This window comes from Agelaius phoeniceus, chromosome 6 (assembly GCF_051311805.1).
Source record: "Agelaius phoeniceus isolate bAgePho1 chromosome 6, bAgePho1.hap1, whole genome shotgun sequence".
NCBI lineage: Eukaryota > Metazoa > Chordata > Aves > Passeriformes > Icteridae > Agelaius > Agelaius phoeniceus.
Genome location: NC_135270.1, coordinates 59,344,371 through 59,358,763, shown reverse-complemented (window position 1 = coordinate 59,358,763; position 14,393 = coordinate 59,344,371). Strand labels below are relative to the sequence as shown.

At 53.5% G+C, this 14,393-nt stretch overlaps 2 protein-coding genes across 2 annotated transcripts; both read left to right on the top strand.

Annotated features, from left to right (window-relative positions):
• Window positions 1-2,497: 2,497 nt before the first annotated feature.
• LOC143694397 (inositol 1,4,5-trisphosphate receptor-interacting protein-like 1) lies at window positions 2,498-4,045 on the top strand. The gene has a single exon (XM_077180565.1). It carries the CDS (start codon window positions 2,498-2,500, stop codon window positions 4,043-4,045), a length of 1,548 nt encoding a protein of 515 aa, XP_077036680.1.
• Window positions 4,046-8,657: 4,612 nt separating this feature from the next.
• On the top strand, window positions 8,658-10,205 carry LOC129121879 (inositol 1,4,5-trisphosphate receptor-interacting protein-like 1). The gene has a single exon (XM_054635388.2). It carries the CDS (start codon window positions 8,658-8,660, stop codon window positions 10,203-10,205), a length of 1,548 nt encoding a protein of 515 aa, XP_054491363.2.
• Window positions 10,206-14,393: the final 4,188 nt, after the last annotated feature.

Here is a 14,393-nt window from a genome sequence, read left to right as displayed (position 1 = left end):
CACAGCAGGGTGGGGCTGGTGCAGGTCAGCCTCTGCTCCCAGGAACCAAGGGAGAGGACAAGAGGAAATGGCCTCACCTTCAGCCATGGGAGGCTTAGACTAAGTATTAGGGAAAAATTTCTCCTCTGAAAGTGTTGTCAAGCACTGGCACTGGCTGCCCGAGGAATTGGTGCAATTGTCCTTGCTTGAGCCACTTCAGCAATGTGTGGCAGCGGCACTCGGGGACTTGGTTGCGAGTTGAACTTGTCCGTGTTAGGTTTGTGCCCTGCGACTTGATAGCAGGACCAATGTGGAGTGGGACACAGCCCAGCTGCTGGCAGCTGTGAGCTGACTTATTCTGTACAGATGAGCCTTCCACCATGGCGAGCACCAGTGCTGGCAGCCGAGCCACTGGCACCATGCCACCTTACACTGCTGCAGAAGACTTGAAGGCTCAGGCTGTGTCACAGGAGGGGGGTGGGTGGCTCTCCCAGCTCTTGAGCTCAAGGTGAGAGGAGAGAAAAGCTGTTACCCATCAGTGCCTTGAACTGAAACATGGTAACAGGGGAAAGAGATGTGCAAAGGCACAATTTTGAGTTCCATGTAGGCAGCACTGAGAATGGACCACTCAAATCCAGGTGTACGGCAATATGGCAAATGCCACACGTTTTTCCTGGGGGGGGAAAAAGCTTTAAATGAAACACAACAAAGACCCCAAACCCAGACAGTATTGTTTGAATATTTTGTGATTGATGGCTTAGAGAAGCAGCTGTGCAGTGCTGATTGTGCCTTCTCTGCATACTCATCATCTATGCTTGTCTCAGGGGTCTCCAAAGCCAGGTGATCATTTCTTCCTGCTCCAGCCTGTGCTGAGACCAAGCAGCCCTGGGGTGCCCAGGCCCGTTAGCAGGAGAGCTGGTGAAAGTCACTGCCAGGCACACGGCCTTCCCCTCCAAGGCTCCAGAGACACAAGGGCAGAAAGCTGTAGCCTAAGCTGCATTGCACTTGCACCTTTGTTGGGCCTGTCTGTCCTCTGGCATCCCTCAGGCTGGGCGGTGTAAATCTGAGCTGCTTCCACAGGGAATTCAGGGTTTGCCCACACTGGGGCCTTGCTGAAGGCAAAGGCCACGCAAGGGCTCTCTCCCTTGTGCCGCCCGTGCCATGGAAGGCCCCAGAGCAAGAGGGCATTTCTTGGCTGCTGAGACCCCTCTTGACACTCTGGACTTGCAGGTTAGAAAAAACCACATGGACATACGGGGACATTCCAGCATTGACTTTCACTCCTAACCTTTCCATTCTCTACAAGGAAAATTCTGATTTTTCCTTCTGCTCTGAAGGCCACGGATTCCCTTGGCTGACGTTTTTGGCACAAAGGTTCTCCTCCCATGGAAACCCTTCCGGGCAACCTGAAATTCTTCTGCCCACTGAGAACCCATTCTGTCCCACTGGAACATGGGAAGTGCCGTGCAAAAGCCCCACGTTTCTCTCCCCTGCCAGGAGCTGGTTTCACAGCTCAAATGCCGGACACGATGCAGATGGCCCCAGAAGGGAGGTTGTAGCTTAGTGGGAGTCATTCTATCAGCCCAGGGAACAAACAGTATGAGCAGAGGAAAATGACCTCAAGTTGCGCTAGGGGAAATTTCGATTGCATCTCTAGGAAATATTCCCTCAAGCAAAAGGTGCCAAGCTTGGGAACAGGCTGCCTAGGGAAATGGCTCGGAGTGACCACCCTCAGAGAGGTATAACAGTCTTGTTGATGTGGCATTTGGGGACCTGGCTGATTGGAGCAGTAGGCAGTGTTACGTTTGCAGCTGCACTGTGTGATCTTCAGGGACTTTTTCAACCGCGCTGACACCTAGATTTCAGTGTAGCTCAACCAGTGAGGAGTCAAAGCTGAGAGTCAATGATCCTCAAGGGAGCCTTCCAACAGGGATGTCTATGAGATTGCCAGTAAAGGGCAGATGAAAAGAAGGACAAAAAGAGAGAACAATGGGAAATCCTTTGGAAAAGCTTCCCCCAAGGGCAGCCCTAAGCAGTACACCAGGGCCACTCTGAGTGCCTGAGCCAGGAGTTGGCTCGGGGCAAAAGGGTGGGGCTGGCTGTGTTGTGACATGCTGTGACACATGTGACATCACGGGGGAGGTGTCACAATGGGGGCAGCTCTAAAAGGCCCCAGCAGGTAACGCTGGCCATGCATTGCTTTGGCAAGCGGTGAGTGCACACGTGGTGGGGAGGCTGGGCTGGGAACAAGGGCTGGGGCAGAAATGCTGCACCTGGGGCTGGGTTCTCCTTCTGCAAGCAGGGACAGCCCCTCATGGGAGAACTTTGAGCAGGCCACAGGGCGGCTGCTGCTGCTGCTGCTGCCTGGGCACTGAGACAGGCCTTGCTGCCTGCATGCTGTCTGTGGCCCTGTGCTTCCTGTGCCCAGATCCCTGAGGATCCTGTTCTCTATCCAGCAAGCAGCAGTTCCCTCCCTCCCTGCCCCACTCACAGACTTCTCTCCCTCCTCCTGCAGACCATGGATCCCATAGTGTTCTTTTTCATGCTCTTGAAAAGCCTCATCCAGTACCCACAGCCCGTGGCTGAGGGATTGGATGAGGAAACACGTCTGCGCATGGAAGTGCGTGCCAAACACCTGGAACGGGAGAGGCTTCAGCTGGAGCAGGAGGTGGAGCGGCATAGGCAGCAGCAGGTGCAGTTCTTGCTGCTCTTAGCTGTTGTTGTGGTCCTGGTCTACATCTTGGTCCTGTGGTTTATTGGGTGGAAAAGCAGCCTGAGGAGAGAGGAGGATGAAGAAGAAAACCGTGGTGCAAATGAAGAGGAAGCGGGCAATGTTGCTGCAAACGAAGAAGACGATGTTGGAAACGAAGCTGTCAATGAGGCTGAAATTGCAGCAAACAACGATGTTGCACTTGCAGTCCAAGTAGAAGATGATTTTGACGATCGCGTTGGACGAGTTATAATGCAGCGCATCCGGTGGCCTGTACAGGACCTGCAGAGAGGCTGTGAGTGGACAACTAACCTGATGGACAATTACGCGGTTTATTTTGGACACGTCTTGTCAAACAGTTTCTACCCAGTCCTGCAACGAGCCATCGGGGTGGGCAGTGCCTTTGAAGGCTGGAGTCCCCGTGAGGAGGACGTGGTGTACCGCGTGCTCATCCCCATGACTCCTCCCCGAGGCCACAGCTTCCACCTGGAGCTGGACAGTGCAGGGCAGAGGCCCGTGAGGAACTTCCGTGTCCGCGTGCAGCTGGAGTGCACCTGCAGGAGGGAGCAGCAGGCTGAGGACATGCTGTGCTTCCTGCACCACCCTGAGGAGGAGCTGAGGAGGAATCAGGGTCCCAGCCTCCTGCACACCCTGTGCACCGGCTCCTACCTGGACGTGCAGAAAACTGCCCGCTGGTTCTACCAACTGGTGAGAGCAATCTGGCCAGCTTTGCCTCAGTCACACAACTGGCACTTAGTGCTGCTGCCCTCCACGCGCTCCTGCCAATTCAAGGTGACCAACGGCAGGGAAAGCTTCAGGATTGAGATGCTCTTCGGGGTGCGGAGAGACGACTCAGCCGTCTTCGTCAGCAGCCAGACCAGAGAGGCCCACACAGCAAGCACAATCTGGCCCGAGTCTTATGCTGTGGCAGAGGCTGAATTCTTCAAGCACATTGCCAGGCAGGCCCCTCCTGACAGCTTGCACCTGAAATGCCTGCAGTTCTTCACCCGACTTCCGCTGGGCTTCAGCTTTTCCACCTACACCATGAAGACCATTGTCATGCACCTGCTCAATGTCATCCCCATCTCATCGTGGCGCAGGAGAGACCTCCTAGAACGACTGCAGGATATCATCAAGAGCCTGCGCTTCTGTGTGCAAGCCAAACGCCTCAACCACTTCATTGTGGGGAACCCGACGCTCCCTCAGCACATCCGTGTACCTGCAGATGTTCAAACGTGTGGGTCGTACAATCTTCTCCTTCGCCTGGCGCAGCAGCCGGATGCCCACGCCCAGGCCATCCATGAGTACCAGGTTCTGAAAAGGTGGTACAAAAGAATCCTTCTTGCTGAAGATTGACCCAAAGAAGGGGAGGAGTCGTGGCTGTGAGCACAGAGCTGTGCTTGTGCTGTTCACAGCTGGCAGCAGAGAACCACCTTGCAGTCCAGATTTGGCTGAGAAGAGGATGCGTGCAAAGGCTCTGGTGAAGGTCCCACTGGCTCTCCTGCCGCCTCAGCAGGTGGAGGGCCCTGGGTGCTTTTAGACTAGGTCTTTCTGTAATTTCGTTTTCCAAAAAAAGCACCCAGACCGCATTCAGCCCTGCTTACCACTACTCTCCCATGCCGGAAAAAGCACATGAAGAGAACACGTGCAGGGCTAAAGCCTCCAAAGCCGACCTGCAACATACAGTCTTTCCTGGCCTTTGAAAAGGGGCAAAATCTAGAGTGTGGGAGAAGTGTGAATGTGGGACAGAGAAAGAGAAAAAAAATGGGGCAAACAGGACCAAGAGAAAAAGCGGGCGCTGCTGGCCAAGGATCAGTCAACGGATGGAGGCTCTCTATGTTCCTGGAAGGGACGTCTTGACGTCAGCGTTGGAACAACGGCGTTGGAGTTGGCCTGAAGTTTTGTATACAAAGGAATCCAGAGTTTTATTTCATAGATATATAGTGTATTCCTATTATAGACTATAATATTTATAAATTATATATACTACTAAACTACCATAAACCAAAACAGTATACCTAGAGAAATAATGTAAAATATATGAAATGTGTAGTTATGATGTAAGGGTAAGAAGTAATTTTAAAGAGTTGAATATGTAATTATGTGTAAATACTAACAGTAGAGGGCATATTTAGTGTCACTATCTGTTATGACACATATTGTTGCTTTTAGTATGTTTATGTCTGGAAGGTGTTTTCTATAAAAGAGAGATATTTATAACATAGATAAGATACATATGATATATACATGCTGTTAAAATTAGATTTGAATAGAACTGTGTAATATGTATTATATACCCTATGCCTGTATATATTACCCCATGCCTATAATATATTACAATATATTACGTTACACATACAATTTTTAGATACATATATAGCCATATCTACTGTCCCTATCTGTTGGGAACCATATATATGCCCTATAGTTAGCGCATTTAAGAGGGGTGAGCTGGAAAATTCTTTGCTCTTGTTTCAATAAAATGCAATTTTACAGGATCTTGCTGTAGTGCAAGACTTTATTGATCTCAGCAAGGCCTAGAGTAGTGGTAAATGTCACCCACTGTGAATCTGGGATCTTGAACAGACGCCTTGAACTCAACCAAACTGAGAGTGCTGAATTGGCTCAAAGCAGAAATTAAGCCAAGCCAAGCCAGCCCCTCAGATCACAGAATCCTAGAATGGCTTGGCTTGGAAGGGTCCTTAGAAATTGTCTTGTTCCAGCCCTGCTGCCAAGGGCAGGGACACATTTTGCCAGGCCAGGCTGCCACAAGGCGCATCCAAGCTGGCCTGGAAGACGGCCAGGGATGGGGCAGCCACAGCTCCTGTGGGCAGCGTGGGCCAGGCCTCAGCAGCCTCTGAGGCCAGAATTCCTCGCCCATCTCCAGCCTAAGGCCGCCCTGTGTCGCTGGGAAGCCACTGGCCCTGGCGCTGTCCCTGCGGGCCCTTGCCAACAGACCCTGTGCAGGTCTCTGCTGGCTCCCGGGCAGGGACTGAAAGGCCCCAGGAAGGCGCCCCTGGAGAAGGCCTTGGAGAGCGCTGGGGCCAGGAGTGCCGCCATGAGGGCAGCAAGCGGGGCCTGGGCTGTCGGTGCGTGTGGGAGGGCACAGGGCGGGCACTGAGGCCCTGCCAGCTGGAGCTGGGAGCTCTGCAGGGCGGCCGGCAGAGAGGCCTGGGCTCCCGCAGCTCTGCAGCCCTCACGGCTGAGGCAGCTGCCCGGGCACAGCCGGCTGGGGACACGCGGCCAGCCCGGGGCCACCCTCAGGGGGAGCCGGCTCTGGGGCCAGCCCAGGCCGCAACAGGGAGCAGCCCATGGGGCTGTGCCCGGCCAGGGAGCGGCTCTGCCCGGGGACAGGGCTCCGGGAGCAGGGCAGCAGGGCCGGCAGTGCCGGGCACAGACACAGGGGCACACATGGCTGCAGCCACAGTCAGGATCACACAGGAGCCTTCTCACTTTCTGCAGCTCCCACACAGCAGGGTGGGGCTGGTGCAGGTCAGCCTCTGCTCCCAGGAACCAAGGGAGAGGACAAGAGGAAATGGCCTCACCTTCAGCCATGGGAGGCTTAGACTAAGTATTAGGGAAAAATTTCTCCTCTGAAAGTGTTGTCAAGCACTGGCACTGGCTGCCCGAGGAATTGGTGCAATTGTCCTTGCTTGAGCCACTTCAGCAATGTGTGGCAGCGGCACTCGGGGACATGGTTGCGAGTTGAACTTGTCCGTGTTAGGTTTGTGCCCTGCGACTTGATAGCAGGACCAATGTGGAGTGGGACACAGCCCAGCTGCTGGCAGCTGTGAGCTGACTTACTCCGTACAGATGAGCCTTCCACCATGGCGAGCACCAGTGCTGGCAGCCGAGCCACTGGCACCATGCCACCTTACACTGCTGCAGAAGACTTGAAGGCTCAGGCTGTGTCACAGGAGGGGGGTGGGTGGCTCTCCCAGCTCCTGAGCTCAAGGTGAGAGGAGAGAAAAGCTGTTACCCATCAGTGCCTTGAACTGAAACATCGTAACAGGGGAAAGAGATGTGCAAAGGCACAATTTTGAGTTCCATGTAGGCAGCACTGAGAATGGACCACTCAAATCCAGGTGTACGGCAATATGGCAAATGCCACACGTTTTTCCTGGGGGGGGAAAAAGCTTTAAATGAAACACAACAAAGACCCCAAACCCAGACAGTATTGTTTGAATATTTTGTGATTGATGGCTTAGAGAAGCAGCTGTGCAGTGCTGATTGTGCCTTCTCTGCATACTCATCATCTATGCTTGTCTCAGGGGTCTCCAAAGCCAGGTAATCATTTCTTCCTGCTCCAGCCTGTGCTGAGACCAAGCAGCCCTGGGGTGCCCAGGCCCGTTAGCAGGAGAGCTGGTGAAAGTCACTGCCAGGCACACGGCCTTCCCCTCCAAGGCTCCAGAGACACAAGGGCAGAAAGCTGTAGCCTAAGCTGCATTGCACTTGCACCTTTGTTGCCCTTGTCTGTCCTCTGGCATCCCTCAGGCTGGGCGGTGTAAATCTGAGCTGCTTCCACAGGGAATTCAGGGTTTGCCCACACTGGGGCCTTGCTGAAGGCAAAGGCCACGCAAGGGCTCTCTCCCTTGTGCCGCCCGTGCCATGGAAGGCCCCAGAGCAAGAGGGCATTTCCTGGCTGCTGAGGCCCCTCTTGACACTCTGGACTTGCAGGTTAGAAAAAACCACACGGACATACGGGGACATTCCAGCATTGACTTTCACTCCTAACCTTTCCATTCTCTACAAGGAAAATTCTGATTTTTCCTTCTGCTTGGAAGGCCACGGATTCCCTTGGCTGACGTTTTTGGCACAAAGGTTCTCCTCACATGGAAACCCTTCCGGGCAACCTGAAATTCTTCTTCCCACTGAGAACCCATTCTGTCCCACTGGAACATGGGAAGTGCAGTGCAAAAGCCCCACGTTTCTCTCCCCTGCCAGGAGCTGGTTTCACAGCTCAAGTGCTGGACACGATACTGATGGCCCCAGAAGGGAGGTTGTAGCTTAGTGGGAGTCATTCTATCAGCCCAGGGAATAAACAGTATGAGCAGAGGAAAATGACCTCAAGTTGCGCTAGGGGAGGTTTCGATTGCATCTCTAGGACATATTCCCTCAAGCAAAAGGTGTCAAGCTTGGGAACAGGCTGCCTAGGGAAATGGCTCGGAGTGACCACTCTCAGAGAGGTATAACAGTCTTGTTGATGTGGCATTTGGGGACCTGGCTGATTGGAGCAGTAGGCAGTGTTAAGTTTGCAGCTGCACTGTGTGATCTTCAGGGACTTTTTCAACCGCGCTGACACCTAGATTTCAGTGTAGCTCAACCAGTGAGGAGTCAAAGCTTAGAGTCAATGATCCTCAAGGGAGCCTTCCAACAGGGATGTCTATGAGATTGCCAGTAAAGGGCAGATGAAAAGAAGGACAAAAAGAGAGAACAATGGGAAATCCTTTGGAAAAGCTTCCCCCAACAAGGGCAGCCCTAAGCAGTACACCAGGGCCACTCTGAGTGCCTGAGCCAGGAGTTGGCTCAGGGCAAAAGGGTGGGGCTGGCTGTGTTGTGACATGCTGTGACACATGTGACATCACGGGGGACGTGTCACAATGGGGGCAGCTCTAAAAGGCCCCAGCAGGTAACGCTGGCCATGCATTGCTTTGGCAAGCGGTGAGTGCACACGTGGTGGGGAGGCTGGGCTGGGAACAAGGGCTGGGGAAGAAATGCTGCACCTGGGGCTGGGTTCTCCTTCTGCATGCAGGGACAGCCCCTCATGGGAGAACTTTGGGCAGGCCACAGGGTGGCAGCGGCTGCTGCTGCTGCCTGGGCACTGGGACAGGCCTTGCTGCCTGCATGCTGTCTGTGGCCCTGTGCTTCCTGCGCCCAGATCCCTGAGGATCCTGTTCTCTATCCAGCAAGCAGCAGTTCCCTCCCTCCCCGCCCCACTCACAGACTTCTCTCCCTCCTCCTGCAGACCATGGATCCCATGGTATTCTTTTTCATGCTCTTGAAAAGCCTCATCCAGTACCCACAGCCCGTGGCTGAGGGATTGGATGAGGAAACACGTCTGCGCATGGAAGTGCGTGCCAAACACCTGGAACGGGAGAGGCTTCAGCTGGAGCAGGAGGTGGAGCGGCATAGGCAGCAGCAGGTGCAGTTCTTGCTGCTCTTAGCTGTTGTTGTGGTCCTGGTCTACATCTTGGTCCTGTGGTTTATTGGGTGGAAAATCAGCCTGAGGAGAGAGGAGGATGAAGAAGAAAACCGTGGTGCAAATGAAGAGGAAGCGGGCAATGTTGCTGCAAACGAAGAAGACGATGTTGGAAACGAAGCTGTCAATGAGGCTGGAATTGCAGCAAACAACGATGTTGCACTTGCAGTCCAAGTAGAAGATGATTTTGACGATCGCGTTGGACGAGTTATAATGCAGCGCATCCGGTGGCCTGTACAGGACCTGCAGAGAGGCTGTGAGTGGACAACTAACCTGATGGACAATTACGCGGTTTATTTTGGACACGTCTTGTCAAACAGTTTCTACCCAGTCCTGCAACGAGCCATCGGGGTGGGCAGTGCCTTTGAAGGCTGGAGTCCCCGTGAGGAGGACGTGGTGTACCGCGTGCTCATCCCCATGACTCCTCCCCGAGGCCACAGCTTCCACCTGGAGCTGGACAGTGCAGGGCAGAGGCCCGTGAGGAACTTCCGTGTCCGCGTGCAGCTGGAGTGCACCTGCAGGAGGGAGCAGCAGGCTGAGGACATGCTGTGCTTCCTGCACCACCCTGAGGAGGAGCTGAGGAGGAATCAGGGTCCCAGCCTCCTGCACACCCTGTGCACCGGCTCCTACCTGGACGTGCAGAAAACTGCCCGCTGGTTCTACCAACTGGTGAGAGCAATCTGGCCAGCTTTGCCTCAGTCACACAACTGGCACTTAGTGCTGCTGCCCTCCACGCGCTCCTGCCAATTCAAGGTGACCAACGGCAGGGAAAGCTTCAGGATTGAGATGCTCTTCGGGGTGCGGAGAGACGACTCAGCCGTCTTCGTCAGCAGCCAGACCAGAGAGGCCCACACAGCAAGCACAATCTGGCCCGAGTCTTATGCTGTGGCAGAGGCTGAATTCTTCAAGCACATTGCCAGGCAGGCCCCTCCTGACAGCTTGCACCTGAAATGCCTGCAGTTCTTCACCCGACTTCCGCTGGGCTTCAGCTTTTCCACCTACACCATGAAGACCATTGTCATGCACCTGCTCAATGTCATCCCCATCTCATCGTGGCGCAGGAGAGACCTCCTAGAACGACTGCAGGATATCATCAAGAGCCTGCGCTTCTGTGTGCAAGCCAAACGCCTCAACCACTTCATTGTGGGGAACCCGACGCTCCCTCAGCACATCCGTGTACCTGCAGATGTTCAAACGTGTGGGTCGTACAATCTTCTCCTTCGCCTGGCGCAGCAGCCGGATGCCCACGCCCAGGCCATCCATGAGTACCAGGTTCTGAAAAGGTGGTACAAAAGAATCCTTCTTGCTGAAGATTGACCCAAAGAAGGGGAGGAGTCGTGGCTGTGAGCACAGAGCTGTGCTTGTGCTGTTCACAGCTGGCAGCAGAGAACCACCTAGCAGTTCAGATTTGGCTGAGAAGAGGATGCGTGCAAAGGCTCTGGTGAAGGTCCCACTGGCTCTCCTGCCGCCTCAGCAGGTGGAGGGCCCTGGGTGCTTTTAGACTAGGTCTTTCTGTAATTTCGTTTTCCAAAAAAAGCACCCAGACCGCATTCAGCCCTGCTTACCACTACTCTCCCATGCCGGAAAAAGCACATGAAGAGAACACGTGCAGGGCTAAAGCCTCCAAAGCCGACCTGCAACATACAGTCTTTCCTGGCCTTTGAAAAGGGGCAAAATCTAGAGTGTGGGAGAAGTGTGAATGTGGGACAGAGAAAGAGAAAAAAAATGGGGCAAACAGGACCAAGAGAAAAAGCGGGCGCTGCTGGCCAAGGATCAGTCAACGGATGGAGGCTCTCTATGTTCCTGGAAGGGACGTCTTGACGTCAGCGTTGGAACAACGGCATTGGAGTTGGCCTGAAGTTTTGTATACAAAGGAATCCAGAGTTTTATTTCATAGATATATAGTGTATTCCTATTATAGACTATAATATTTATAAATTATATATACTACTAAACTACCATAAACCAAAACAGTATACCTAGAGAAATAATGTAAAATATATGAAATGTGTAGTTATGATGTAAGGGTAAGAAGTAATTTTAAAGAGTTGAATATGTAATTATGTGTAAATACTAACAGTAGAGGGCATATTTAGTGTCACTATCTGTTATGACACATATTGTTGCTTTTAGTATGTTTATGTCTGGAAGGTGTTTTCTATAAAAGAGAGGTATTTATAACATAGATAAGATACATATGATATATACATGCTGTTAAAATTAGATTTGAATAGAACTGTGTAATATGTATTATATACCCTATGCCTGTATATATTACCCCATGCCTATAATATATTACAATATATTACGTTACTCATACAATTTTTAGATACATATATAGCCATATCTACTGTCCCTATCTGTTGGGAACCATATATATGCCCTATAGTTAGCGCATTTAAGAGGGGTGAGCTGGAAAATTCTTTGCTCTTGTTTCAATAAAATGCAATTTTACAGGATCTTGCTGTAGTGCAAGACTTTATTGATCTCAGCAAGGCCTAGAGTAGTGGTAAATGTCACCCACTGTGAATCTGGGATCTTGAACAGACGCCTTGAACTCAACCAAACTGAGAGTGCTGAATTGGCTCAAAGCAGAAATTAAGCCAAGCCAAGCCAGCCCCTCAGATCACAGAATCCTAGAATGGCTTGGCTTGGAAGGGTCCTTAGAAATTGTCTTGTTCCAGCCCTGCTGCCAAGGGCAGGGACACATTTTGCCAGGCCAGGCTGCCACAAGGCGCATCCAAGCTGGCCTGGAAGACGGCCAGGGATGGGGCAGCCACAGCTCCTGTGGGCAGCGTGGGCCAGGCCTCAGCAGCCTCTGAGGCCAGAATTCCTTGCCCATCTCCAGCCTAAGGCCGCCCTGTGTCGCTGGGAAGCCACTGGCCCTGGCGCTGTCCCTGCGGGCCCTTGCCAACAGCCCCTGTGCAGGTCTCTGCTGGCTCCCGGGCAGGGACTGAAAGGCCCCAGGAAGGCGCCCCTGGAGAAGGCCTTGGAGAGCGCTGGGGCCAGGAGTGCCGCCATGAGGGCAGCAAGCGGGGCCTGGGCTGTCGGTGCGTGTGGGAGGGCACAGGGCGGGCACTGAGGCCCTGCCAGCTGGAGCTGGGAGCTCTGCAGGGCAGCCGGCAGAGAGGCCTGGGCTCCCGCAGCTCTGCAGCCCTCACGGCTGAGGCAGCTGCCCGGGCACAGCCGGCTGGGGACACGCGGCCAGCCCGGGGCCACCCTCAGGGGGAGCCGGCTCTGGGGCCAGCCCAGGCCGCAGCAGGGAGCAGCCCGTGGGGCTGTGCCCGGCCAGGGAGCGGCTCTGCCCGGGGACAGGGCTCCGGGAGCAGGCCAGCAGGGCCGGCAGTGCCGGGCACAGACACAGGTGCACACATGGCTGCAGCCACAGTCAGGATCACACAGGAGCCTTCTCACTCTCTGCAGCTCCCACACAGCAGGGTGGGGCTGGTGCAGGTCAGCCTCTGCTCCCAGGAACCAAGGGAGAGGACAAGAGGAAATGGCCTCACCTTCAGCCATGGGAGGCTTAGACTAAGTATTAGGGAAAAATTTCTCCTCTGAAAGTGTTGTCAAGCACTGGCACTGGCTGCCCGAGGAATTGGTGCAATTGTCCCTGCTTGAGCCACTTCAGCAATGTGTGGCAGCGGCACTCGGGGACATGGTTGCAAGTTGAACTTGTCTGTGTTAGGTTTGTGCCCTGCGACTTGATAGCAGGACCAATGTGGAGTGGGACACAGCCCAGCTGCTGGCAGCTGTGAGCTGACTTACTCCGTACAGATGAGCCTTCCACCATGGCGAGCACCAGTGCTGGCAGCCGAGCCACTGGCACCATGCCACCTTACACTGCTGCAGAAGACTTGAAGGCTCAGGCTGTGTCACAGGAGGGGGGTGGGTGGCTCTCCCAGCTCTTGAGCTCAAGGTGAGAGGAGAGAAAAGCTGTTACCCATCAGTGCCATGAACTGAAACATGGTAACAGGGGAAAGAGATGTGCAAAAGCACAATTTTGAGTTCCATGTAGGCAGCACTGAGAATGGACCACTCAAATCCAGGTGTACAATATGGCAAATGCCACACATTTTCCTGGGGGGGAAAAAGCTTTAAATGAAACACAACAAAGACCCCAAACCCAGACAGTATTGTTTGAGTTTTTTTTGATTGATGGCTTAGAGAAGCAGCTGTGCAGTGCTGATTGTGCCTTCTCTTCATACTCATCATCTATGCTTGTCTCAGGGGTCTCCAAAGCCAGGTAATCATTTCTTCCTGCTCCAGCCTGTGCTGAGACCAAGCAGCCCTGGGGTGCCCAGGCCCGTTAGCAGGAGAGCTGGTGAAAGTCACTGCCAGGCACACGGCCTTCCCCTCCAAGGCTCCAGAGACACAAGGGCAGAAAGCTGTAGCCTAAGCTGCATTGCACTTGCACCTTTGTTGGGCCTGTCTGCCCTCTGGCATCCCTCAGGCTGGGCGGTGTAAATCTGAGCTGCTTCCACAGGGAATTCAGGGTTTGCCCACACTGGGGCCTTGCTGAAGGCAAAGGCCACGCAAGGGCTCTCTCCCTTGTGCCGCCCGTGCCATGGAAGGCCCCAGAGCAAGAGGGCCTTTCTTGGCTGCTGAGACCCCTCTTGACACTCTGGCCTTGCAGGTTAGCAAAATCCACACGGACATACGGGGACATTCCAGCATTGACTTTCACTCCTAACCTTTCCATTCTCTACAAGGAAAATTCTGATTTTTCCTTCTGCTCGGAAGGCCACGGATTCCCTTGGCTGATGTTTTTGGCACAAAGGTTCTCCTCACATGGAAACCCTTCCGGGCAACCTGAAATTCTTCTGCCCACTGAGAACCCATTCTGTCCCACTGGAACATGGGAAGTGCAGTGCAAAAGCCCCACGTTTCTCTCCCCTGCCAGGAGCTGGTTTCACAGCTCAAATGCCGGACACGATACAGATGGCCCCAGAAGGAAGGTTGTAGCTTAGTGGGAGTCATTCTGTCAGCCCAGGGAACAAACAGTATGAGCAGAGGAAAATGTCCTCAAGTTGTGCTAGGGGAGGTTTCGATTGCATCTCTAGGAAATATTCCCTCAAGCAAAAGGTGTCAAGCTTGGGAACAGGCTGCCTAGGGAAATGGCTCGGAGTGACCACCCTCAGAGAGGTATAACAGTCTTGTTGATGTGGCATTTGGGGACCTGGCTGATTGGAGCAGTAGGCAGTGTTAAGTTTGCAGCTGCACTGTGTGATCTTCAGGGACTTTTTCAACCGCGCTGACACCTAGATTTCAGTGTAGCTCAACCAGTGAGGAGTCAAAGCTGAGAGTCAATGATCCTCAAGGGTGCCTTCCAACAGGGATGTCTATGAGATTGCCAGTAAAGGGCAGATGAAAAGAAGGACAAAAAGAGAGAACAATGGGAAATCCTTTGGAAAAGCTTCCCCCAAGGGCAGCCCTAAGCAATACACCAGGGCCACTCTGAGTTCCCGAGCCAGGAGTTGGCTCAGGGCAAAAGGGTGGGGCTGGCTG

Bases quoted from the DNA above. Each gene is read 5' to 3' on its own strand.
- LOC143694397 (XM_077180565.1), top strand. From the start codon at position 2,498: ATGGATCCCATAGTGTTCTTTTTCATGCTCTTGAAAAGCCTCATCCAG.
- LOC129121879 (XM_054635388.2), top strand. From the start codon at position 8,658: ATGGATCCCATGGTATTCTTTTTCATGCTCTTGAAAAGCCTCATCCAG.